Source organism: Micropterus salmoides, unplaced genomic scaffold (genome assembly GCF_014851395.1).
Source record: "Micropterus salmoides isolate LMB-PRFRI ecotype aquatic unplaced genomic scaffold, ASM1485139v1 Ms_hic_scaffold_1, whole genome shotgun sequence".
NCBI lineage: Eukaryota > Metazoa > Chordata > Actinopteri > Centrarchiformes > Centrarchidae > Micropterus > Micropterus salmoides.
Genome location: NW_024040040.1, coordinates 36,502,251 through 36,529,813, shown reverse-complemented (window position 1 = coordinate 36,529,813; position 27,563 = coordinate 36,502,251). Strand labels below are relative to the sequence as shown.

At 37.8% G+C, this 27,563-nt stretch overlaps 1 protein-coding gene across 1 annotated transcript in view; it reads left to right on the top strand.

Annotated features, from left to right (window-relative positions):
- Positions 1-17,975: 17,975 nt before the first annotated feature.
- Positions 17,976-27,563, top strand: part of ofcc1 (orofacial cleft 1 candidate 1) — a 75,252-nt gene continuing 65,664 nt past the window's right edge. The window contains exons 1-6 of the mRNA XM_038693578.1: positions 17,976-17,997; positions 18,189-18,265; positions 22,706-22,772; positions 23,148-23,327; positions 26,440-26,544; positions 27,187-27,270. Coding sequence (XP_038549506.1) covers positions 17,976-17,997; positions 18,189-18,265; positions 22,706-22,772; positions 23,148-23,327; positions 26,440-26,544; positions 27,187-27,270 — 535 coding nt within the window. The remainder of the gene's footprint in view (positions 17,998-18,188; positions 18,266-22,705; positions 22,773-23,147; positions 23,328-26,439; positions 26,545-27,186; positions 27,271-27,563) is intronic.

The window sequence follows — 27,563 nt, the reverse complement described above, 5'->3', positions numbered from 1 at the left end:
ACATTCGAACGTGCAATTTGTGAGCGACGGGGCGGGAAAGAGGGATGGGGGTGGGAAGGGAGGGTCAGGAATTCGCTTCACTCTCTTTAAAGAATGTAGCGTCACCCATATGTCCGTCTGCCCTGGTGCATAGTCGATGGAGTGGAAGAGCAGGGATGCGAGAGTGCTCTCTCTCCCTTTTCCTTTCTCTGTCTATTTCCAGTCTATTTTGCAGGACTGACAAGCCTTTCTCCCCGCTCTGGTGCAAAGCAAAAGCTTAATGCTGTTTTGTCTATTGCATTAAACCATGCAATGGCCATTTAGGACACTATGTAGGCCACAGCAGAGAGAGCGATGGTTTTAAAACCTGTGCCATCCGTAGTTGAGGTCAGAGCAGTGCATGGCTCAGTCAGAGTGAAATATTTTAAAAGCTGAAATGTCACTCATCCAGAATAGCCAGTACCCATCCTTCCTTCCAGTAGTTGAGCTGCACGCTCCATTTTAGTGCTTTTTGAACAAGCCCTTATTAATCCCCTTAACTGCAGGTGTGCACCTCATATTTACCACAGCTGACCTTTTGACCCTAGCCACTGGCTAACATCTAATGTTGAAAATTGGCTAATTTGTTAAATGGCAGAATTTGGGGGTAAAGACCACTTAGAGCTAATGGCTGGCTCATCTGAATATAAGCGCAATGCTTAGGGGAGGGCAAGCGCAGGGCAGCAGTGCTACCAGTGTTGGTGAGGTGTATTTGCGAGAATTTTCCATCTCAAAGAAGCCAGATATTTCTCCCCCAAACATCTATCTGAATAGACTTTCACTGCCTCCATTATCTTGCCATTCGTTATCCTTGTATGCTGTAGGCTTTTTCTCAATTACCGCCATTTATGGGCTTTGGAGTAATTACATCAAACTCGAGTCAGTTACCTGTAAGGTGTGTTCTACTGTAAATTAATTTGGAAGTTTCTGTCTTACTTCCTTTTCATTTGGTAGTAATGGGCTGTACTTGTTCTTATGCAAGACGACCAGAGGGCTGAATGAATTCTGAAGCAGGAAACTGACCTCATGAGGGAGAGAGACAGAATTTCAAGAGTTCAGAGCAATTTCCATTAAAGCCGGGAGACAAAACATGATATGTGACGAATGATGCCAGGCAAGCATATTGTGCCAAGCTGGTACATGCAGGAAAGCAGTAGATTAGAGCTTATTGTCTCTCATATAGAAAATAACACTTTGTTAACCTAATAATTTTGATGTGTAATGTTTTATTTTACAGATTATAGTTTTGATTTTACATCTGGTTCACTAAATTGCAGATTGGTAAATTTGTGGAGGTAGGTAGAACATACAAAAATTACTTACTTTACCTGTCCATTAATATTTTTACTTAACTTAACTAACTTAATTAACTTACTTAACAACTTTTTACTTGATCAGGCAATGTTTTCATGCAAGATGCACATAGTTAAAAAATTTTCTTTTTAAATATAGCACATTTTCCATGAAATTACACAATAAATGTGCATGATTCCAGCAATACCTGAGAAAACTAATTTATTCTTACCTTCTCCCCTCTCTACTCACTGTAATTTGAGTATTACATGTTTCGCTATCTTTGTTACCTTCAGCATATTTAGCCAGCCCTTCATTTGCACTCGTCTTTAAGGCTAACAGCTTATTCAGCCTGTTTATGGATGGCCCCTCAGAGCTAAATTAATAGAAGAGGCTTTGGGGACCAGAGAGGAAAGTCATAAGCAAGACTGTAATGCTCATTTGCAACGTAGAGGCTAATTACCAATTTGCCACTCTCCAATCTTGTTTCATAATACGTTCACGGCTCAACTTCTTTTGTGTTTTGGTGCCTGCGAGCGATGTATGACTTTTATACAACAGAGGATGCTTTGCTTCTGTCTTCTTTATAACTTCATGTGCTGGAGATATTGAGCTCTTAGACTTGCCCCACACAGGCCCACATCTAACACTCGCTCATGTGAGAATGGTGCTGTGATTGCCTTCAGCTTTGAGTGCGTTCTCTCTGGCTGCAATTTTTGTCTCACGGATAGAGAGAGAGAAAGAGAGAGTGAGAGAGAGAGAGTGAGATAGCAACAAATGAGGAAGGGAAAGTACTAAATTGAACATCAGTCATCACTCTAAGTTACTCTACAATGATAAAGCTGCAAAAGGAGAACAGAGCTCTCCATCTTAAGTGGGTTTTATTGAGATTCAGAAAGAATAGAGGAACATGAAGTTTGATCGGGATTTTGTAAGAACAAATGTAAATAATATACTTCCATATATATTCCATATATATTGTACAGCAGGCTACACAGAAAAATGCAAATATGACCATGTCAGTTAATCTGGGGCCGTTGTTTTCAGGAATCTTACTAGAGAGGTACTAGCATCAGCTGCAGCAGAGAAAGCACTACGAGTGCTCTGAGACAGTTACACAACCTGCCTTTAAATTGCTCTTCCAATATTTATTGTTTCCTCATCTGTCAAAACTCTGAAATGACAGACAGAAACAGAATGATAATATGCAGGATTTACACTATATCAACAAATCCATTGTTGAAGGCAATTTACTACACTATACAACCCAACCGAATAATATTGTGCCAATTCACACACACAAAAGGGATTCTGATCTCTGAGGGATGTTGAGCTGAAATGTGGACTAAGATGGAAGCAATTAAAGAATTAGCAAATCTGAGCTTCACTGACATCATGCATCAACTGCATCAACATTGACGTCTGCCTTTTATGTACTTTTCATCTCTGTATAAACAACTTCCACACAGTAACTGTTAATGCTGTTCATCTCACAGCAAACATACTGTATAACAACAAAGTCTGTGGATTTTCTAGCTTTACAAACTGCATTCCTAGAATGAGTTTTGTATGAGATCAGTCAAACTAGCGTTCAATTTTATAAAAAGGACAAAGAACAAAAGGGCATATAAGAATACCAAACAGACTCATTGTTAAACATAGTCTACATCCCAGCAGGTTTTACTTAAACTTAATGCTCTTGTGTTGTGTTACTCTCAGTCAATGACAACAATTGCCAATGAAATGAATGAGCAACTTGGCCAGCATTAAAAAGAGTGAATACTGTGAATATAGTTCATCTCATGGGGACCTTCCCTACTGAACCATAGACACATTTGTATGTATGAGGGTGGAGAAAATTACAAGATGTTTTTGGTGAAAACAACAAACACGCTGCTCAAAGGCCTCCAAATAACAAAGAGGACTTCATAGGTATGAGCCTTGTTCTTGTGTTCTCTTGTCTAAAAGGAAGAGTAAAACAGGGGTACTGGAAAATACAGGGATGAAACATTATTCTTTTCACACTTACTTTATAATTATTAAGACCTTCATTCAGGTACCTAGTATAATGTGTAAAGAAATATTGCAGCGGTCTTTTACAGTAGGCCTATAAAGTGTTTGACATACAACAACTTTATTTTTTTTTTTAATAACATATATAATTGATGAAAATATTATACTTCTTTGCACTTACATAGACGTTTATCATGTTCTGTTCCACCCACCATTACCTAACCCAGTATAAAAATTTAAACAATGCTCCATGCATCAAAATTCAGCACGGATTTGTTTGTATGTGTGTCAATCAATCATTGTGTTCGTTTCAAGGCAGTTGCTAGCCTATGAGTCATAGGCAAGTGTCATAGCTCTTTCTGACAGAACCGATCAGTATGCTAATGGTTAGCTGTCATGTTGAAGAGATAGTATGTCTTTTCTAAAGAGCTCCAGGAGGCTTACTACTTCCTTTGTCAAGTACCCAGCAAAAAAAATGCTGCGTTCATGGCATCTGTGGTGTTAAAAGGTGCGCTCAATAGGTATGCTAAGCGCTTATGTGACATGTGGTATATGAAAGTATAGTTCATAACTTATTTTGATACCAAGTAGGCTAATCTGTTTGAAAAGTTTATCTCATTTTGAAGTTTATTCCAGTATTACAATATTTTATTTTTGGAACATGTAATTTAATTTCATTTATAATAGCTAAAGTTTATATGTAGTTGGTGACTGTTTAAAATTATACAGGGAATAATATTAAGAAGTGGAATGCAGATAATGCTGATCCTTGTCTGTGTGGGTTAATTGCTTAATGCCTTGGGGCTCCAGTAGGGGGATCGCACTTCTCTTCCTCATTCACTACAGACGAGTGAAGGCGAGAGCTGCATGTGTGTGCTTCTTCAACCTTCTCCCGTTACTTTTCCCCTTTTTAAGGTAATTGCCACTCACATAGAACTGTAAACCTAAACACATGTTGAAAGGACATTTCGTTACATTACTGTGGTGTTATATGAGTTAAAGAGATGTTTTTGAGAGATGTGTATGTTGTTTAAAGTTTGGTGCTAACTGAGACGACGTATATGCTAGCAGCCGGAGACCTCATGGCTCCATCATGTCTGAGTCCCGCCATGTCCAGGCGTTTACTTTCTCGTTGGTGTTTAAGCTAGCTACTGTTACGCCCACATATTTTTGCTGTAAGGTTTCTTGTATATTTATCACTATAAGGGTGAGTTCATGTCATGCTGAGACAATGAATAATGTTAAAAGATGTTGAAAGTGTTAAAAATACAATTCATTTAAGTGTTATATGAGAACTCAGTTAAAAAGGAGTATTAAAATGTCATTTGATAACTTTGGTTATAACAGTTCACATTTCATATGGTAATTTAATTAAAAAGATAATTTAGAATGCATTAAGAAGATACTTGTGACTGTGGTCTTGAATGTGAGTGCATGAATATTGAAGTGTATATTTCTTTTGTATACATTGTAAAAAAGATGTTTCAATACAGACAAGTGACGGCGAGCGCTGCGTTTGTGTGCTTCTTCAACCTTCTCCCGTTACTTTTCCACTTTTTAAGGGAACAACACTTAAGGGTCCCGATTTGGGGGTTTGAAAATATGGCCACCCTTATCTTTAACCACGCTTACAACAAAAGTGCTGGTGGCAGCCCTGCTAATTTACTAAATGAACATCATACTGTATTGAAGCAGACTTGAAACTAGCAGCTGAGGCCATAAACTCATTAGGAATTGTTTACTGAAGTAATTAATCAAGTGAGAAGCAGGGTCATCTTCTCATAAGCTTGTATACAATCGGACTTATTTTTGCAGCCAGTGAAGTTGGCCCCTGCTGGCCATTAGAAAGAATGCAGGTTTAAGGCACTTCTGCTTAATTTTTCTGAACTGGAGGTTTCTGCTTGGTAATGATATTGACCTGGGTGAATTTACATCATTTAAATATCTTGCTGTTGAGCTCAAAACAGAACTATCACTGAACATGACTGATTAATACTAAATGGAGACCGGAATGGTCATATCAGCAAAAATAATGACGCCAAAGCTATCGAGTGTGTGAATGTTACCGGGCAGCTTTGAACTTACCCACATGTAAATTAAGCCACTTTCAGCATGGAAACATTCTAGACTTGGTAATAACACTTAGGTTAAACATTGACAATGTTTCAGTATTAGAATTACTTATTTCTGAATATCACTGCGTGTTCTTTTATGCCAACCTAATATTAACAAAGACTTAAAGTGATTTTCTGGTTCAAAACAGGTTCATAGATGGCAAGCGGAAGCAAAGTTCTCTAATATTAAGTCATACAGCTATAACTGCTTGTCAACAGCGGCTGGTGTTCAACAATACCTGTCATCTGCTTTAAATACTGTTGTCCCACTAAAGGTTAAAAAGAGGTCAACTGACAGAATCTCATGGTTAAACAATAACTGTTGAGGCTAAGAGTATCTGTCAAGCAACTGAAAGAAAATGGAGGAAAGCTAGGCTCACAGTCACTGTAATTTATACAAAGAAGCCATGACTGTCTAAAACAAAGCAATATGTCTGTCAGGAAAGGATTAATTTTCCAAGATTATTACAGAGAAATATGGAATATTACTCTCCACTACCGACCAGCTACTCAACACTGCCCCCCGCACGTCTGCTGTTCTCTGCATCAAATTGTTAAAAACTTGCATTGTTCTTCAAAAACAAAATAACTTCAGTTAGAGCCAGCAAGTGAACACACATGATTTCAGCAAAGCCTGTAAGAAAGATGTAAAAAAATAACCTGTATTACAAGTGAGTTTTGCAAGACTGTCACAGAGTAGCTCCTCCACTTCACGTATTGACCCTGTACCTTCTTCAAACAGGAAACTTTCCCGATTCCTTACAAACAGCTGTTGTAAAACCCAGCCTAGATGGTAATGCACTGACCAGCTACAGGCCAATGTCCAACCAAACTATGTTCTGATGAAAAAAGGTCTCAATTGTCGTCCTCTAAGACCTAATTGAAATGACTGGCCATGAAATCTTAATCAATCACCTTGAAAAGTTGGTTGGTCTTTCTGACTGTGTCACCAAAGCGAGAAAGTTTTACGTCAGTCTTTTAGATCATGCGTCTCAGAAAAATGACGTCTCAGAATCAGAATCAGGACTTTTTTTGCTCCGTAGAAATATAGCTAAAGTATGACCATTTTATGAATCAAAAAGATGCCTTTATTTCAAGCCAACTCGAATGTAACAATTTTTACTGGCCTCCCAAAAAAAAAAAAAAACACTGAGACACTTAAGCTTATTTAAATCTCTGCAGCTTGACGATTAACCAGAACCAAGAGGAGATAAGTTAAATTTAAGCCGCTCTGGACTGACTTCCTGTAATATTTAGAATAGATTTTAAGATCCTCCTCCTTACAAAGCCCTTAATGGGCTAGACCATGACTTGAAGAACACCATGCTCATCTGTTGCTGGTTTATCGGAGGTTCCTTTGTCAATTACGCCCAAAAGCTAAGGAATACACTGCCTCTTCACTTTAGCCTTTATGCAGTATTATTTTTATTCTTATGTTCCATCTTATTTTACATTGATTATGGAATTCTATCCCTGTTTTGATGGTCATTCAATGTCTATTTTCTCATGTGAAGATGCATTCTATGCATTCAATTCAATTCAGCTTATATCAGCAATATTGCGAAAGCTTAAAATATCTTTTTTCCACTATCATTATCAAGTGGGTTTTAATTTTTGTGTGTTCTATTTTATTTAAGATTATTATGGCAGTTTTCATGTTCTGTCTTCTCTTTCTGTGAAAAAGTTGGTGTTGTAATAATCGGGTTGCTGTAAAGAACTTTATGTGCATTTCTTGTAAGAAATGTGCTATTAGGGTTGGGTATCATTTAAAATTTTACGATACCAGTACCAAAACAAGTACCCTTAAAGTGATGCCAATACTAATAAAGTACTTCATTCGATACCTTGCATAAAATGCCACCTGTTGGAGCCACATTAGTTGATTGGTGGCCTGTTATTATTTTTATTGTTGTTATGGACAAGCAAGGCTATCTATTTTATTTTTTCTTGTTTCAAATGACTGTCACATAAAAGTATTGGGAAAAATCAAATCCTTCTCATCCTAATTAGGTCATCCTCACTGGTAGTATTAGCCTATAAGGGCAAAGACTACAGCTTGGGAGTTTTTTTTTTAATATTTGAATGAGAGAGGAGTGAAATAGTTTAGTGACCAAATAAGTTATTTTGTTAACTTTCGAGCAATTAACTGAATTGAAAGATCTCCACTAGTGCTTTCTCCTTTATTGGTGAGTCGCAAACCTCCTCCAGAAACGACAGTCACAAGTAGAAAATGAGTAAGCAGTGTGTTTAACCAAGTCCCTTAACTACACTAAAGACACAAACAGAGTAAAAGAGGCTGCACGTCCAGCCGATCAAACCAACTACACATAATGGCTGCCGCTGCTGCCGGAGGCTCCGTTAGTAAAATCAGCTGATCACTCCTGCGCCACAAAAGCGTTTAATTGATATGATGGAACGCAGCCATTGATCAGTGACAAGTGATGTGAATAGCAAATAAAAATGTACAGAGAAGTGTTAAATGATACCAGAAGATGAAACCAACGGAAAGCCAAGCTTGTGGTGATAAAGTTGCAACAGTAACAAACATGACCTCAACCGAAGGTGAGCAGCTGTTAAAATCATCATGGACTTGGCGCTGCAGGCCTTTTTTTTTTTAAAAGTTTGTGGGGCAGGCACATAAGAACAAAAAGGTATGCTCTTCTCTTTCTTTTGGTGTGTTGTTTGCGTGTTTGGCTGAGAGCAAAAGCATACAAATAGTATTTTTTTTTGCCATGATCTGGTTACAAAAAGTAGGCCTAGGTATCGATTTAAGTACTGGTTTAACTGGAGACGTTTAGATTCTACTTGATACTGGGCTGTTTTGGTCTAAAGGTATCGAGTAGTGTTACCCATCCCTATGTGCTATGCAAATAAACTATTATTATTAAAGTTAATTTATGCTAAAGAAATTATTTACCTTAGGCTTATGTTTTCATGCTGAAAACCACAACAACAACAAAAAAACTGCAATGCACCTGTTGTTCAACATATTGTATCACAATGATCAAGGCATCAGTCTGGAAAACTATTACTATTTGTGGGAGCATTTGGATAAACCTACAGTAGGCCATGACAGCCAGTGGTGTCTACTATATTAGATTACACAAATGTAAACGTTGATAGGGTTAAAGAATGGCAAACCGTGAGATATACAGTGTTACCCACTTCTATATTTAAATGTGTCCTTGCTTTGCCTGTGCGTTAATATGTCAGTGCACACACAGTAGTAAACTTAGTGTTGAATCATTAACTGTAGGAAATAGATCATTAAAAGTTCAAAAGAGATCTAGGTTAAACTCACAGAGTGAACATTATACCCTTTAAAAAACTTAAAAGGCAAGAGGCAGAGGACACACAGTCTATGATTAGTCCAATGAGCTTGCTACTGCCCTAAGGGTCAGCGTTGCATGTCCATTCAAGACAAGCTGGTTGGAGTTGGTCATTGAAGGCATTTACATTTCAATCATTCTATTAAATATTTAGACAGATTTGTGGGTTAGTTATTGAGCTGGGAGATCAGGGTTGATCTAATTTCAGGCAATCAGCTGCTGTTACAGCAGGAGTCCAACCTAGACAAACTATTTCCTGCTATGTTAATTCGAGCAGACTTACATCCTGGTGAGTCATCAGTAAATGAGCATTTTTGAGCCGTAAACAAGCTTATAAATGTCTCGTAGTTTAGTCCTTAGTTTTGAAAGTAAACACATCATTTCCGTGAAAGATTTTTTGAAAACTTGAAACTAAATCAATGTTGGACAAACTCACAATAAAATATACAGTAGTAATACATCTGATGTTACACTGCTACTGCAATGAATAACAGTTTTACCAAAAAAAAATCTTGTTCTACAATGTCAAGGCACATTTTTTGTCTCGAATATCGAATGTTTTGCCCTCAGAGAATGAGAGTGGAGAATGACGGGAACTGTAGGGCAAGATTTATTGACACATTTCAAAAGATAGATTTTAACGTAGAACATTATAACATTAGAAATGTATTTTACAGGTTGGACTGTGAGAGGAGCAACAAGTGTGAATTACATCTACCAGTTGCGATGTGTAGGCAAAACATTTTGTTGTTTTCTACTGGTGTGGCAAGTAGTATTTGGTTAGCAAACACTATTTGAGTAGGATTATTTGAAAATAAAATCAGCAAACAAACTTAGAACTTGTAGACACCAGAGAACATCTGAATTAACCTCTCACCAATGCACCTGCCACATGTTAAAGTCAATTCTTGCAGACAGACAATGTTATGTGACTGACGTTTGGAGAAGTGTTCCAGCTTTCTGGATGGGCATGACACTCTCCCAGTTTTACACGAGTCAACATCTGCATTAGCCAGTCACAGAGTTTAAAATTCTATTATGTGAGCTGCTATGGCGGGCAGACGCTAAGGATTAAGCTGCTGAAAATACTCACAAAGCAATCGGCAGCTTAAATGAATTCAGCTACAGATTCTAGGGCCAGTTTTGTGCAATTATAGAAGTTTTAAATTGTCTAGAGCTCAGATTTGCATATCTGATAAAACATGGATTTTCTTTTCAGAAACAAAGTTAAAATAATGAAAACTAGTGGCCATGATATAGAGCTACATGTACATTACATTATCTGCAAGGCAATGTTTCCATGTTAGGAAACATTAAGTCTATACAACTTTCTCCTCTTGCTTTACAGCTATGTGGTGATGAATGGCAAAGTTTACTTGGCAGATCAAGCATCCATTATCAGATTTATCTGGTAACTGGTCACAAAACATGACCGAATTTAATCTGACCAGCAAGAACAAATATGCCACTTCAAAGACTGTTTCAGAAACTACTGCGCCACTATTACAGAAAAAATCTTATAGTGTCATTACACCACCTCGAGTGAATTTAAACTGTTAAGTAGTTAGGGGTGCCCATAATGACCCTGCCTTTCAGCAAATGACAGGCATGAAACATAGGGTTCATTGTCAAGTCAAAGAAGATGAACAGAGCTCCAAATTAATTAATTTAATTAACACCTACTTCAATCGAAGATTTCTTAATTTAAAGTAGACAAACAGCAGATGCAAAATTCGATTCATAAACCTTTAATCTTCATACAACATTTTTGTAAAGATTTTCCATAACGTTATTACTTGTCTTCATATGTAAATCCAACTTGTAAAAACCAAAAGCCACTTGACATGGATGTTTAATCTTCACTGTTGTCAAGTTGCAGCAATCCAAATAAGATGATAACTACGTATCAATATAAGAAGTACTATATAGATTTCCACAGAAGTAATCACTCTCAGTATCACCCAGTTTTACATATTTCTTTTCCTGTGAGTCATCGATGAGTGGTTGGACTCATAGATAGTCAAACTCATCCGTCTGCTCTTGTAGCTTAATGTCTCAGACTGTATTTTACAGTATATCGTATCCTATACATACCGACCCGTTGAGCTACTGGCACACCACCGCCTTTGGCCTCCTGATCTTTAAATGGGATCACAAGACCTTCGCCGTGCAGTGACATCACTGACATCTCAGAATGAATGACAAAGAAAGAAAGAAAATGTATTTATAGCACAAAAAGTTTCATTCCGACAATTGTCTAATTTCCTCAAGCATTTTATGCGTGAACTTGCAGTCAGTACACTCATCAAAGGGGCAGATTCACTGCCCGTCAAAGGGAGCATAATAAATCCTTGTCATAGAGGAGGCAGTTGCATGCAAGATGCCCTTTGTTGGTCAGCAAGATGTTTCTCAAACACTACCCCCTTGCTCTCAATTTCTCTGAGATGATGCCATAATGATGACCCTAGGCCCACTTTTAATCACTATTTGCATTGCCCTTTTACAATTATTACACTCCTCTGCACGATTTAACTCTAGAAGCATGAGATGGATTCCTGTGATTATTAACTGCCTTATAGACACGATCTTTTGGGGCCACGTCAGTTTTTCCCCCCACTACTGTAGATATGATGAATTATATATATATATAAACCTTTATTTAAACAGGAAATGTCCCATTGAGACAGTCTCTTTTACAAGGGAGTCCTGTATAGCTCAAATAAAACACAATTTTTCAACCATGAGCTGAAAAACAATACATTACGTATATTAGAATACAATACAAATTTACACAAAGTTACAAGATGTTCACATAGACAGAAATGAAACGAATTAATGAATTCAAAGGAAATTATGGGAAATTTAGAATCATTTCCTTCTTTTTCTCTATGTATTACTTATGATGTATCATGCGAGGTAAGCTTACTTCCAGAGCATTTGCTAGCAAATTTGATTGAAGCAAAGTTGAGGCTTCATATACAAGCCTTTTTTTAAAAAATGTCACTCACTCCCACTCTTACAAGGCTGCATGAACTCTGTGGTCAAAGTTAAAGCCAAGCAAGTGTGATAGAAATAACTTTAGGAATTGAGAACCAAGAAGTCAGAGTCTAACTAAAAGACACATTGACTGATTGGTCCAGAAACAACAGTGCTTGACAAGTCAATGCAATAGTTTTCTGACAGAACTACACTTTTTCAACGTTTCAGTACCAGAACAAAACAGACCCTCATTTATGTTGTGTCATTATGTTGCTTGTGTAAACAGAAGCAGCACACTTCATGTTGTTATCAGAAATAGTTTTAATGATGTGTAAATAGCAAAATACAGTATGTAATCTTAAAAAGCATGACAGTTTTTTCTACGCAGGTGTGCTTACAAAGAGAATATATATATATATATATATATATAATAGATGACTCATGTAAAAATGATTTGACCTTTGCCCTTTCTAAATTTAGGTCTAAGAAATAGGTTTCTAGTGCTGCAGCGCCACATTCATGTCTGAGTAATCTACATGTGAATAATAAAGTAGCCTTCAAGGTTTATGTATTTTCTCCTTCAAAGGTGGTCCTCATCTTTCTTGGTACCTTAAATACAGGAGGAAATATTTTGACATGTTCATAGCAGAGGGTCCAGGCCAAATAAACATTTGTTTAAATTAATAATTTGATTTTTAATAATTTGATTGTGAATTAAAGGTAGCTTTACAGCACACTGACCTTTTCTCTTCAGCTCTGACCACCTTGAGTTAAAAAGTCTGCTATTGCCCCTGTAAGTCACATCTGTATCTATTCAGGGAAAATCTTTACAGAGATAAATTATTTTTGAGCAATGAAGGATGAATCTCCTGTGTTTTCTTTGACCTTGTGAGCAAACTACAAAAAGTGGAGCAATCGATTGCTACCCTCTGAAGATACCACAATATTGTATTTTGGAATGAAAAGTGAAAAAAAAAAAAAAAGAAGTCAAGCCAGATGAACAGCTGTATTGAGATAAACCGTTACCCCATATGCTGAGGGAAAACAATCTCTGCACATTATGGAGAGTGAAGATGAAAAAAATACACTTAATCAACTAACATTGATATTACTTCTGGCAATTAGGAGCATGCTGGTAATGATATGAGTTTTCAGCTGTAAATAATTATGCTGCCTGCGGGCCATACTTTAATTCTCGGCTGTATCTATAAACAATAATCAAACCAACAGCAGCAGGCTAAAAGTTGGAGATTTGTGGTTTGCAGAGCAGCGGTTGAGGAGCAGCTTATTGGAGCCCTGTGGTGATGCCAGTAGTCAGGGTCACCTTCAGGTGTTCTCTCATCTATACACCAGCACGCTAATGCGCAGCTCTATTGATCAACCTGTACACGTAAACACACACACATATGAATGTGCACACAAAGCAGACAGATATGAGCTCATATCTAAAAGAATATACATAAACACCAGAGGAATGTACCAGCATAGTACAGAGATGCTTTGGTCATGGCAGTCCAGGAGACATAGATATTAGAGACACTTTGCATAAACACCCAACTCTGTAATTTGTATTAAATGTTTTAAATGAAAATGTAATTTGTATACAGTGTTTACTTACTTATTACTGCTAAATGTTTATTTATTTGTATTGGTGCCAGGAAATGAAAGTGTGCTCACTCTCATTGTAAGTGCAGACTTTTTTAATTACATCTGTTGGTCCATGCAAATGCGTTTTGTTATTGACCAAACTTACGCTGCAGAAAGTTCTAAAACATATACAAAAAATAATAATTTGTGTCAAACACTATAAAGAAGAATACTTTAACATGTTTTTTTTTGTAACTGTTAAGCAATGCAAATTGTATGTGGCAAAGTTAAAACTTGGACTTATATATAATACAAGAGTGAGACTTGACAGCTAACTTTTACTCACTGTCAAACAGGAAGCGGCAGCCTGCTGATGTGTAAGGACTAAGATGAAGTGCATAATTAAGGAAACATATGAAAGCTGGCACTGGGCCTGAGATTAATTAGGTGCGTGTCAATACCCTCATCAATATCCGATTAAGTAATGACACATGGCCCAATGAGGGCTATTGATCTGCTCCAAGTCTGCTGTGTTAATAGGTTGAAGCTGACATTCAATGGGAAAGCTGACAGAAAACTGTGAGGACAGTTTCACAGCATGCAGGACGCAGGGCCCTAAACACTGCAAAATCGGAAAATGTCCCCACAGTCATAAGTAGTCAAATCACTTTCGTGTAATGTGGTCTCATGGGATTCCAGTGATTGCTGTGACCACAACTGAACTTATTCGGCTTTGCAAGAATTCCCATCCTTTTAGTGATAATTAAAAATGACCCCAAAGGATCCCCCTCCCCAAAAAGAAAAAAAAGGACTCAATCTAGATTAATGGTGATGGAATGGCCAACATCATAAGTTAGCCCCTTTATGATGATGATTGTAATGATAATAATGAACACTTGGATGAAGGATGAACAATCCCCTGTCCTGGAGTTGAATCCCTATACAGGTTAATTAGGAAAGATAACATCATTAGCCACTCTCATGCCTGCACAGAGAATTAATTGGATAAGATGGAGATTTAGGTCTATATTTAATCGCATAAACGATCAACGACAGCTTAGCCAGGTAATGGGAGGTCCAAATCGGTGGGCATCTTATTTAGATCACATTAACCAGCATAATGAGCAAAAAAAGATCCCAGTGTGGTTTGTGATATGGGTGCTGTAAAGATCCCTTTTGCATTCACTGTGCTGATTAAATGTGCATTAATGATGTATTTTTGTGCCTTGTTGACTTCTGATTGTTTTCAGCATTGTGGGGATAATCAATGAGGGATTGGAATACTGGTCATTTCAACAGACAGAACAGAGTTCACAGCCCCATTCATAAACTTTATATAAAACAAAACATTGACTGTATTTTTAAAAAAAACAAATGAGGACTATTCATTGCTATTACACATGAGCAATCTCTCTTCCTCAGTTGAAAAGGCCACCAATGGCCTGATGGCTTTACAGTCATAAATACAGCACAGTCTGACTGTTTGTTCTAAGGGAAGCATTAGCTAGAGTTCATGATCTGTTCTAAGGGGGACATTAGTGTAAATATGCCTTATGCCAAACGTGAGTGGGCCGATCCGCCGGGCGGTTTGAGCCTATTCTTCATAGCAGCTGTAAAGCTTACTGGGTTGTTTTTGGCTGAGGAATACGTTTGTCTGCAGTTCCCTCTAAATAATGCATGGGAGGAACTTTTGTGTGAATTGTCATATAATACATAATGGATGTTTACAAAGCAGTGTGAGTACTTTGTCTTCAGTTAGGGGGAGTTCATTGTAATCAGCACCGAAAGGTGATAAAGCGGCCTGTTTTAACAGTAATATCACTGGCTCTGGTGAAACAATAAGTGAACATCTTTTTGAAGGAGCGCCATGCCACACTCCCCATTAATAATAGAACATCATTTAAAACACAAACAGTGATACCATCTGGTAGATGAGACTGTCACACAGATGAAGCTTTATCTTGGCACAATTCAACGGTAAGTTTTGTGAATGGCATGCATTAGACTGTGTCAGATATCTCTCTTCTTTCGGTGAATATAAATAACACACTGTAGGTCCTACTTTTATCATTCAAGTGCTATTTTACCTTTCGCTCAACTTAATTTACAACATACAGTATATCTAACAGATTAGGTAGAATCCGGAGATCTAATAGAGGTATTTTATATATTTGAGTGATGTGTAATTTAATTCAGACTTTCTTCTTGTACTTTTTATGTCAATGACTGAAAGTGAACATGAGGAGGTTACCTGAGACTATGTGTTCGTGTGTGTGTGTGTGTGTGTGTGTGTGTTGTTAGGAACGACATCATCATCGCCTTGACGACCAAGGTGTAGCTGACCATGAAGAGGAAGAATTCGGGTCTCACAAGGTAAAATGCCTCTCAATTCTAAGAAAAAAACTACATGCATGTATACTGTTACTACTACAATGCGCTAGTTATTTGCAATAGATTTGGTTTACAATCCAGTAGTGAAAAGTGTACTTAGAAAAGCATTGCCAGTTTGAAATTTACCTGAACAAGTGGATTTTGGCCAAATTCATGTACCCATAATTCCCATAAATAAAATGTAATACACTTGCATGGAGTGACTCAAATATACTAGACTATTGTTCACTTAGCAGTGCGCTACTTAAAGTGCAAAGAGTATATTTGGAGTAAGTATGCATGCAAAAAGTCTCCATTGCAGAGTCTGCCCTTTTTCTACCCTTATTGTTAGCTGTGTCAACTTTATATCTTGAGGGAGACTGTCTGTTGTCAGACGCTAAGAAAAGGCCTCTGTCCACAAGCAAATAAAATATTCTTCGGTGCACGGTGCCTTGTCCCTCGGTGACTATTGAATTACATCCCTTATCCATGTTCGCGGAAAAGAAAAAGAATGTCAAGCGAAGATTTCAGGTCGCGCTATGCCATAGAAAAGGGGAAGTGCCTTGTGTAGTGCAACACAGACCCCACTGTCATTCTGGATTAAGGGTTGATTGAGCTTAGCTGACTAGATGACAGAGGAGATGGTCATTCTCGGGGCAGGAGAAGGACACAGAAAACAGGGTTGCAGGTCAAATATAGTATTGTGTCATTTTAGGGGAACAATGTGCATAGTAGTAGGTCCATTTTTGGTTCACACTGTATATTTGCACTCATTATTTGTAGACTTTCATTACACTCATTGTTTAATTAATGCAAACTATATAAAGTTTAATGCTAAAAAGTGTATTTTATGAAGCCACTGATCAAAGAAGGTATTGTGCAACATTTTGCATGATTTTGAAGACCTTAAAAGGTTTGTGTAGAAAGAAGGTCTAGAAAAAGTCACGGAGATGCATTTTTAAGAGATATTTTAGCTCAGAACAGCAATCAATTGTCAGTGGTTTTGTCTTTCTGCTGTTAAACTCTGACCGGAGCTGCTTATTATTGACATGTTGCTGTGATTAAATGAGGAAACAGTGTGTGAGTAAAAAACAAATATACTGTGCAGATAATTTAGCAGTCTTTGAAGTGCGCATGGGTTTGCATGGGTGTTTGGTCAGTAAGCACACGAGATAATTTAACACAGCAGTGAACTCATATACGACAATATCTTTTTGGACTGATACTAACTCAGCTCCAGCAATTACTTATATTCACATATGACTTTTGACACAAAGCCTGAACCTGAAGCAGAAAAGTGAGTCAGTCGTTTATGTGGCTAACAGTGGTGTTGGCAGTCTCATTGGTTAGGGAGCCAGTATCTGGCAGGAGGCTTGCAGTTTTAACAACTAATGTACTTATTTTTCTCACAGCATTACAGTTTTACAGCCTGTATAAAACACATACACACACGCAGACACACACACACACACAAACATGTACACGCATCTCTATTAGTAACCCAGAAAAACAGTTTGGCAAATTAAAAACAGGAATGTTAGGGTGTCTTTGATTCAATAAAATACACGTGTAAAGGAAATGCTGCAAAGTACCTCTTTACATAAAAGTATTATCCTTCTTTTGTGTAGCTGGTGATAAGAGCCATTTGACACAAATAGACACAGCTGGAAATATAGCTAAAGAGTATTAGTCTCCACAGTTGTTTACACAATCAAGTTTTTTTGTGGGCGGCGTTAAGGTGCATGGATATCCTGTGGTCTTTGCCTAGTTAATGTGTACGGACCGCACACTGGCTCTGCTTTCACTGAGTTATTACGCAGAGTGTAATTTGAAACAATTACAAAAACACTGGCCCACTTGTTACAACACTCATTTTCCCTCACATATACACACACATATACAAACCACAGATTCAATAGCTTTACATGTTTTTCAATCACACCCAGTGGAGCAGTGTTCAGTGTGAAAAAGTATAGCATTTCATCCTAGCTCGCATGGTATGGGATAATCTTTCACATTTTGCCTGGGGTTTGTTTTGCTATTTCAGCAGAAACTTGTGCAAGCCATGTGAATTACCATAGGAAAAGACGATAAAAATACCAAATGATATTGTATCAGATGTAAATGAATAAACTATTTGAATAATCAGGGAAAATAATTTGTTATCTGTGATAATAAACGGTGTTTATTGTCCTTTATTCTCCATGATGCATTGCAGAGATAACAGTTTTAAACACACAAGCAGGAGAGAGATAGTGTAACGCGGCATGGAATGAAGGATTTTGTGCTGCACAGTAAGCTATTAAAAGGGCTTTAATAACATCAACAAACTTGGAATTATAAGGCAAATTTAAAAATTTTATTTTAAGTCGATAAAACATTCACCTCAAGTGCAGTTCAGATTCCTGGGAGCCATACAACATTAGATTTATCTTATTTGTTTTGACATATTTCTCACTGTATTTTCTAACATTCTCGTTTGCAGGCCTTGCCATTGTTCAGAGATCAGGGTCAGCCAGCAATGATCTTTTGCAGTTTGTGGAGATGGACACCTTTAGCAGTGTGAGTACAGTTTCACTTCTGGCCCCTCAAGCAGCCTTGTACCTCCATCTCTCTCTCTCTGAAGGTGCTGGTGCAGTCTGACCATTGACATTTAGCATTCCTCTCCGCTGCCTCTGGGTTCTCAATAGGGGATTGAGAGGTGCAGAGGCCAGTGCCTGGTTCTCAAGGGTAAAAACAAAAAGGCTCTTGAAAATCCCAAGGAGTTCCCATGATCCTAGGAAAGACCTTGATCCGACCTGTGTTAGATTTCCATTCCACGGATTAGGGCACATAAAAAGTACATATTTAGCTGATTTATTTAGATTATTTTCAGACAATGACTTGCTATGTTTTCCTTGACTGGCACTGAAATATCTGGCATGATGATCTGGCAACAATACACATTTGTAGAAGTTTGGCAATTTAGTCCAGGAAGATTTTTTTTTACAACCATTCAGCATTCATGGTCTTCACTGACATTTCTAAGCCAGTGCAAAAGCTTGTAGTGACATTTTATGGTGGAAAGTTTTCAAAGTCATTTTTCAAGGTTTTTTTCCAGTAACATACATAATCTGTTAGCATCAAAGGAGCACACATGCATAAATAATTGACTAATTCACTTAAAGGGGGCCAGCGTAGATTAATTAAGCTTGAATACTAATTATGTTTTCTGTCTACACCAACTGACGCGGTTGTTGTTTAATAAGAAACTGTTTGGTGGGTCACAATTACCGTGCACATTTAAGGCTGCTCTATGAATTAAGATGGTTTCACATTTTAAGGTAGAATTGGCTTTGTATGCCTTTGAAACAAAATGCTAACCTTATCTTTAGTGATTTAAATAAAGATGCTTTGTAGATGTTTTCATTATTCTTATGACATTTTATTGATATGGCCATTTATATTATGTTGACAGATAAAAAGAGACTTTATAAACATGAAAACAAAATCAACTTTTATGTCTTTATTGATTAAGCGAGACATTCATTCTCATCCTTACTATGTCTTTTATCATTTTGTAACAACCCATTATGACATATATTCACACATATATTTATATTATGATGAGGTGATTTTCTTCACTTTGACATTCAATCAACGTCACTCTAAGGGACTCGCTGGCAGAACAGCTAAACACAAACCTAAGATTATGGATTTTTAAGTACAAACAAGAGACAAAACATTTGCAGGGATCTCTGTGTAAAGCTCTTAAAACTCTTGTCAACACTCTTGTCTTTGACTCCTATACCGAGTGCATAGGGTGCTTGTCTGGAAATGGTAGCTTTAAGTAGCTCTGTGAAGCTGAGGTTTGCTGTCTACACTCCCCTGGCAAGCAGCATGCACAGGGACAGAGGAAGACAGCTCAAAGCTGGGGCCTTGTTTACAGCTGCGTGGGGAAGAAAACAGGCAGACGTAAATGAGGGTTGACGGTTTCATGAAGCACAATTGGTTGATGGCAGATTCAATGTGACTGGGCTGAACTGGGCGATGATCCGTACAGTATGCAAAATTCACTTTCTAGCTGGTCTGTGCCCACCAGCCCCTAGCAGCAAGCGGTCTTCCCCAAGCCCTTCTAGCTATGCCTTTGAATGCAACAAGAACTGAACAAGGCATTGTTGTGCTCAATTCCTTTTGACAACAATCACATTTAAAAAAGAAAGAAAGAAAAAAAAGTCAAGGATTTTTTTGTCACCAGTTATAAATGATTTTTTGTCATGTTGACTGCAGAGTAAGCATTCTGTGTGCTGCACAGTGAAATCAGGAAAGTGGGATGGATTAAAGGGGCATGTATAAATGCTTTTAGGATCTCAGAGGCTATTGTGTTGTGCTAATTTATATGTATGTTGTAATATATACCCAAATTTCTTGGCATGTGATTTTAGTGCAGCACCATGGATATTACATATTTATATGCAATTTGACAGGCCTGTTATAAGACATTTTAGACTGCACAGGGCCAGTTTACACTATATTGAACAACCATTTTTACCTATACAAATACATATGATTTCAGGAATCCCTATGATGCTTTCCCCCCTCAGGATTGAATTGTTGTTTATCGTTTTAGAAATGCAACATCTGCATGTTCCATCCGGTTATGGCACATTAAACAACAGTGCTTGTATTACAAGGAACATGCTGTCAATGTCAGTGGGGTCTAGGGAGCTAGATGAGAACCAGGCATTTTTCTTAGCTCTCTAGACAGAGAGGCTCACATGGTGCTGTGTGGATTAGATTTTTAGTGACAATGACCCAAAGCTTTAGGCCTGGGGTGTATGTACTGTACTCCTTCTGTGTACTTTCCCTTGTGTGTTTACTAGGGTTTTTTCTCACTGCAACTGAACTTGAGGCAAGAATACATTCATAGTAATCAGAGGACTTATTGACATTTGCAGGACATAGAGCTAATTTAGTTTGCATAGTGAGAAACATGGGCACAGTTAGAAATGAGACCAAAACAAAGCTGTGCCCAGAGGAGAACTAGTACTAACTGCTATGAAAATTACATAAGGAGAAGAATAAAAGGACTATAAAAAACTTTCTTAAGAAAGAAAATCTCAAGCAATGTTGAAATTTTATGACTGGTGTTGACACTGCAGTGTCAGTGATGATATTCTAGATTATTCTGTGCTGTAATTAGGGTGATAAACAGAACACATTTGTATAGCCTAAGATAAAACTTAATGTGATTTCTCCTTTGATTTTTGTTTGTCTCTCCAAAGTACCTTTAACCCTAAGGGCAAATAACAATAATTTGCGAAATAAAGAGCGTCATCCTCCTTCATTATTCTAATATGATGATTAATTCCTTTAGCAAGCAAATATATCAATTCACAATATGTGTTGTTTAAATAACTGAAAAACAATCTTACATTATCAGGTAAAAATAAAATTTACTGTGTATCATTTTAAATGTATTCATTAAGGTTTTCAAAATTGGCTATGACGTTCGAATAACGATCAAAATTTTAATACCATATAATGAATGCAGATGTCATGTAGCTTATTTAAACGGATGCTTTAGTTTACAACACAATATTGTTAAACTGGACTGGTGTAATTCAAAGCAAATGGTGATTGTGTGCAATTTTTTTATTGGTAAAATTACCTGATTAATTTTCCCCTAATTGTTTCTGGGACTTTTTCAATTTGCATATGCAACCAAACAATATTTGTCTTGCAGAAAGGTGCGTAAAGTGTGATGAAATGAAAATAAGAAAAGAAAAGAAATCATAGGGAGACAATCACCACTGATGCCGGATTCGCCTGTCTCATGCTCCACAGTATGTGAAACTCAAAAAAAGTGATTGGTACCCAGTCGAAAAGAAAATGGTTTTTAAATAAGTTACAATTAGATAAGCATTAATCTCAGTGGTATAAATGAATGTCTTGCTGTAGGGCTTGTTGAATGTAAAAACAGATTTACAAAAACTCCTCTTACCAGATTGGTCTGGAAGTAGTCCTTCTCTATTTTAATTGCTCTGTCATTTAGAGTTGAAATAAGCCCCTCCACTCCTTCTGCCCCTTGATTTTTCCTTTGAAATTAAATATTGTATACAAATACATGCTGTTCATAGGCATGAGCACAGTTCATCATTCAAATCTGCATAAAATGATGCTTAAAAAGCTCCATACGCTGTTGCTCAACAGAGCAGTTTTATATGGTGCATCCTTATATAAACATATCCATAACGAAAACAACTACTTATGCTGTATACCTCAGCTTTCTTATTGTTCTGCTTCTCTGCAGAAATGAGAGAAATGTGGGACTGCAGAGTTTGTTCCACATACTCTTGATTTCAAAGGAACCCATACTTGCTTTCATTCATTCTACTCTTTCCATTCCATGCCAATGTAGACCACCTACTAGCCAAATTGTCTTGACTTAGCATGTCTTTACATAGATGGATAGATAGATAGATTGATTGATTGATTGAGTATAGATGTATTACATTTATATCACATTTGCTTTATGCATGGATCCTGTGTTGAAATTACTACAATGAAAATTCTCCAAGCTTTACAAAAGACAAGGGAACTAGCACAGTCTTATTTAAAGATTTTCTCTCTTCTTTTTTGGAGTTCATGTGAATGGAAGTTATGAGAAGTGTGCCTGGATTTCCATACTCATTTGCACACCAAGTCTGTCTGCTCTCACGCAGCCTGTGTAAAAATGCATAATTTTCCAGGAGAGAGTGTTGTTGCCCATTCATTTTAGAAACAAGGAGGAAGTATTTTAATGTGACCTTCATTACACATTCATGTCAACTTTTCTTATCTATTTATGATTAAATTCTTTTCCACTCCTGTTGTTCAATTAGTGCTTGACCCCTTTAGCAGCGATGTAAATTAAATGACATTTTAGTGTCGTCCCATATTTAAAATACTGCGTTAGTTGCGGATCATAAATGATGATCTTCATTCTGCAGCTAATTTATTCATTTAACAATTTCCCTCCAGAAGTTACAGCAGAAGGCTCTGCAGCAACCTAAGCAGAAGAAATCCAAGTCGGCTGAATTTCTGATGGGTGAGTCCTGCTTGATGAGTTATTGCTCATAATTTGTGTAAGGATTAATTAACTAATTACAGACAAATGGCTTTGGGCTAAATTTTGCTCTTGCTTGTCAGGGCGCAATTTGTAATTATTTTAATCATTTCTTCTTCTTCTCTTTTTTTTTCTCCTCCTTTGCAAGATTCTGATTTAATTTTAACCTAATTGTGTTTTAGTGTCATTCGTGGAGGATGCACTTGAACATTTTGGGGCAGAGAAATCACCAATAACAACATTTTGTTGTCATTAAATATGTTTCTTTTTTTTATATAGTCACTTTGACCTAACTGTTGTATTGCCCCTTCATGTCAGTGTTTGTATTTTTATTCATGTTTCTACTTATTTTGTCAGGGGGAGAGGAGAGAGCTGCTGTGGTGGGCATAGAAAATCCAGCCTTCGATGGAGGAGGAAGCACCGAGCTTTCCATTCCTCCAGTTTGGCTGGGGAGAGAAATTCGAGGTGACAGGCCAGATAGCACCCTTGCAGCTCACCAAAAAAAAATGGAGCTGCAAGCCCCAGCCAAAGAAAGAGGTGAAGCTTCATTCTTCATTAGCTTCAAATTTGTTGACAGTAGATGTGTTCCTGATCTAACCTTTCTCTCACTCCCTCTTTCTTTTTCTCTCTCTCCATTCGGGGGGCCCTTGGTCCCTGCATTCCAAAGCAAGCATGTCCTAACAAGCAACCCTCGTATAACTTCTTCCTCCGCTGGAGAACGCTACAGTAGTGGGTGTTCTATCTCTATCTAGAAGTACCCTCGACACAATCAGCCTTGACTCCCACTCTCGGCTACATGCCTTGTGGTGGGCTGGAGTCATAGGAGAGTGCATTTACATACGCTACTACGCTACCAAGCCGATCCGCTGTCTGTGTGGTGTACTCACAACGCCCCCGAAACACGGCTTAGGGCCAATCAGGCATACGAATATGCCCCCTTATAATTCAGTATGTCAGGGAGAACTCTTGAGGAATGGGATGGTAAATTAGGATGCGTTCAAGGTTGCGAGCGTGCCAGTTTTCTCAGGGATGAGTCACATGTTAGATTCTTGATTTAATGTGGTTTATTTTGCTTTTGCTGTGCATGGCTAGTAATTATTATAAATGATAGTCCTGAGACTGTCTTTTATATACAAGAGGTGAGATTAAACTTCACCATGGTATGTGGAACTAGCCAGCATGAGAATCAAAAATCAAAAATGTTTTCTATCAGGCCAAGAAAGTCAGACCATACACATTTATGATACAGGAGACTAATGCTAAACCTAAACCAGTAATTGATAATATTGTTTTATTGGATAAAGGTTCTAAACTGATTTGTTTTCCACCCTTATATCATATTGTTGTTGTGTCGTGCACTAGCAATTCTGTGAAGTATCTTTGGGTTTCATGAAAGCCGTGTGCAGGTAAAGTCAAATTGACAGTGAAGGTCTGGTTTTTCTCCGTTTGAGGAGACATGTCGTAACTTTCTACCATTAAACTGCAGATAGCCGAGATTTCAGATTGTTGAAGTTGTCTGATTGTCTGAAGTTCTCTTTTCATTTAAGAAAAGTGACGCTTTTTCTGCATCAAGTATTTTCATCCACATGCAGCACACAGCATTTCGAATTTCTGCATAAATAAACTTGAAACTTGCTTGGCTTAGGTGGACGTGCGGCATCTTAAAATGTATTTAAAACACATAATTATGTGTGATTAGATTATATGTTGACAGTTGATAATTGGAAACATGTTATTACTTTATTGAAAAAGAAAAAAAACAATACACGTGTAAAAGAAGAACATATTGATATCCTATTGGTTTACACACTACAATGATCTCTCAGTACCTTGTGTTCGACCACAAAATCCGATTTAAAGACGGAATGCTGAAATTATGATAAGACAACTAACCCTAACTCTAATTCTCAATAAGTAGTTTTATTGGGAATACAAGATCTACTGTCACTTAAGTGCACAAATATAGACACTTTTTTGAACACGTACCTGCATGCTGATGATTAGAAATTAGTTAAGTAGCTGATTTTCTCTCTCTTCTTTTTTGTTTTATTAATTGGAGGTGCTACAGCAGTCTGTGTCAAGGCCATGTGCAATTTCTCATCACATGCATGTCTCAAAGGGCATTATATATGCCACTATGTGCTTTATAGGTTTATAACTTCATTTATTTGTGGTAATTGCACTGAATATAGGATTTACAGAAACTACGAATCACAAGCACAAAATAAGCAACACTTTTTCTTTAGGGAGTGTGAATATGCATTACTGTTCAGTGACTCATGTGCCTTTATTGGAAGATACAAAGGCAGATTGTTCCATGTTTGTGACACTTCTACTTAGCCTTTACCAAAATCTTTCATTATCTCACATCCTCTGTTCACAGTGACTCTGGCTGGCAAGAAGAGCTGGTTATTGATATTGTGCATGTAAGAACAGAGAATTGAAATTTTCATTAGAGAGATGAACTGGAGGACAGCCAGACTATTTAGGTAAATCACAGATATGATTCAAAAGGCGATCCACGAAGCTACTACCATTATGCAAATTTGTGTTTGAAAAAAGGGTTTCATAACCTCAGAGCTATTTGCAGAGAAATTGTTCAAACTCTCTGTTAACGATGTAGAGGGATTTAACATGTGAATTTCACAGTCAATTTATGGCACCACTGAGGAGTCATATGGCTGCTCCTTGTTTAATAAGTATTTCGGTCTGACTGTTTAACTTAGAGTACGGACAGAGTGTGAAAACGTCATGCAGATATTTAATATGAGCAGGAAAGAATCCCAGTGAGCTTTGTTGGGTAGTGGCCTAGTGAGCCAGTGGTGCTCCTATGCAAACACACTTACTCACATTTTTATGCGTCCAAGCAAAGATACCCTCAGACTTCTATAAAGGCAATCCTTGTGTGGAATATATAACATGATTTAATGCACCATGCTTTTTTGCCCCACAACCTGAGAAATACAAGTAAAGCAATTTAGTTTGGAGTGAAATATTCAGGGCCTGTAATGAGAATGATTTGGGGTTAAGAAAGCTGCTTGGTGGGATGTACCCTTAATAGAAAGACCCCCGAGCCATTGGATTCCCATAAATTCTGTGGAGCAGACTTGATACCCATAGGTCAGTGATTGCTAATAAGAAGTCAATGAGACATGGGCTCAGGTTATTTTCCTTTGGATCTGCTCCTCCAAACTTGCCCAGTCCGCTGGGCCGCTGACCTCGGAGTATTTAGAAGGTATTGTCTTTGAAATTCCAGGTACTTTTGGGCTTGTAGACTTTCTCATTAGTTCCTTTTGAACACGGCAAACATATGGCAGTCGTATTTAAGAGATTGCCTGCCGTGACCTTTTGTGGCATGCTAATTAGGCCCCAGAGCACCGCAGGCCGTGGAGAGGTGCTCTGAAAAACCCAGCAGTCTCTTTCCCAGTTCTCTCTTTCTGCCCCTGTACTCCTGTCTCATCTTGGCTCTGCCTTATCTGGTAGCAGCCACTGCCCCTGCCCTTCGACAGTGTGGGTTTCAAAATTAACATTTCGCTTCATGTGCTTCTAATAACCACTAACCTGAACCTATACCACCATCCCCCCCTTGCCCCTGACCAACTCCCAACCCCTCTTTCTCTCATTCTCTCGCCTCTCGCACTTTCCACAGGAAATAAACGTGCCCAAAATTACTTTGACCCGTTGTCGGCAGAGCAGACAGACCCAAGGCATTGCGGGATGGCTGGGGTCGGTCCTGAAGATGAGCTGGAATTAAGTATGCCATTCTCTGTCATAATAGTTCTCCTCGGTTCATTAAAGTGAGGTGAGAGAGATCACTGGTAGCAGGCCGCCATTTGAGATGGCAGGACACTATGTAAATACACCAAGTGATGGCATCACTAGATTGGCTACCCAACTCGCTGTCATTGACGAAGGTCATGTATCATTGGTCAGTTTTCATTTCACCGTGGCGTTTTCTTTCCCCTGTCAAATGACACACGCAGAGCCATATCAATAGTTTGCAGCCCCCTCCTAAAGCAGGCCTATTAAAAGCGAGCTCTTGGGAGCCAAGTAATATGCATGTTATAATGAAACATGGCTATTAATGGAGAAGCCATTTCACCTGTATCTTTTGGATATCACTGCCGTGTAATATCAAAGGATTCACCAAACCAAATCTCATCACATGATGACAGGCCGGCTAACAGGCGTGTTAATGCTCCTATTTCATTACCCCTCTGCATACACTTGATTTTCACCCCTCTCCAGCCACGCCTAATATCTCTGGTTTGCATGTTAAGATGTGGTTTAGATTGACTTGTCTGATAAGTAGAAAGTAATTTTGAAGTGCACAAATGCATGTAATTTTCCAGCACCTTTAAAGGTGTACTCATTTTATAATTGTTTTGACTTGCAGCAATATTGAATGCCGATGAAAACAGGCTGTATCAAAGAATGGCTGCGTTGCTGGATGAGGACGATACTTTCATAAATATACCTGGTATGTATTCCTATATTACTGTACTCTATCGGAAGCAGCTGGTTAGTTGGCCTTAATCAAAAAAGCAAAGATTCCTTGCTTCTGCTTTAGAATCACAAAAAAATACATATATGGGACATGTAATAGTAATTTAATCCCTTGTGATCACTATTAAATTGACCTGATTTTATTTTCCTGTCAAGATCATGTATCAGGCAAAAAAGTTGATAGATTTGAAGAAACATTTTTCCAGATCTGGTCCCAGGTGTAATTGCTAGTTGATGTTGTTGATTTAGTGTATTTATTATGTCTCA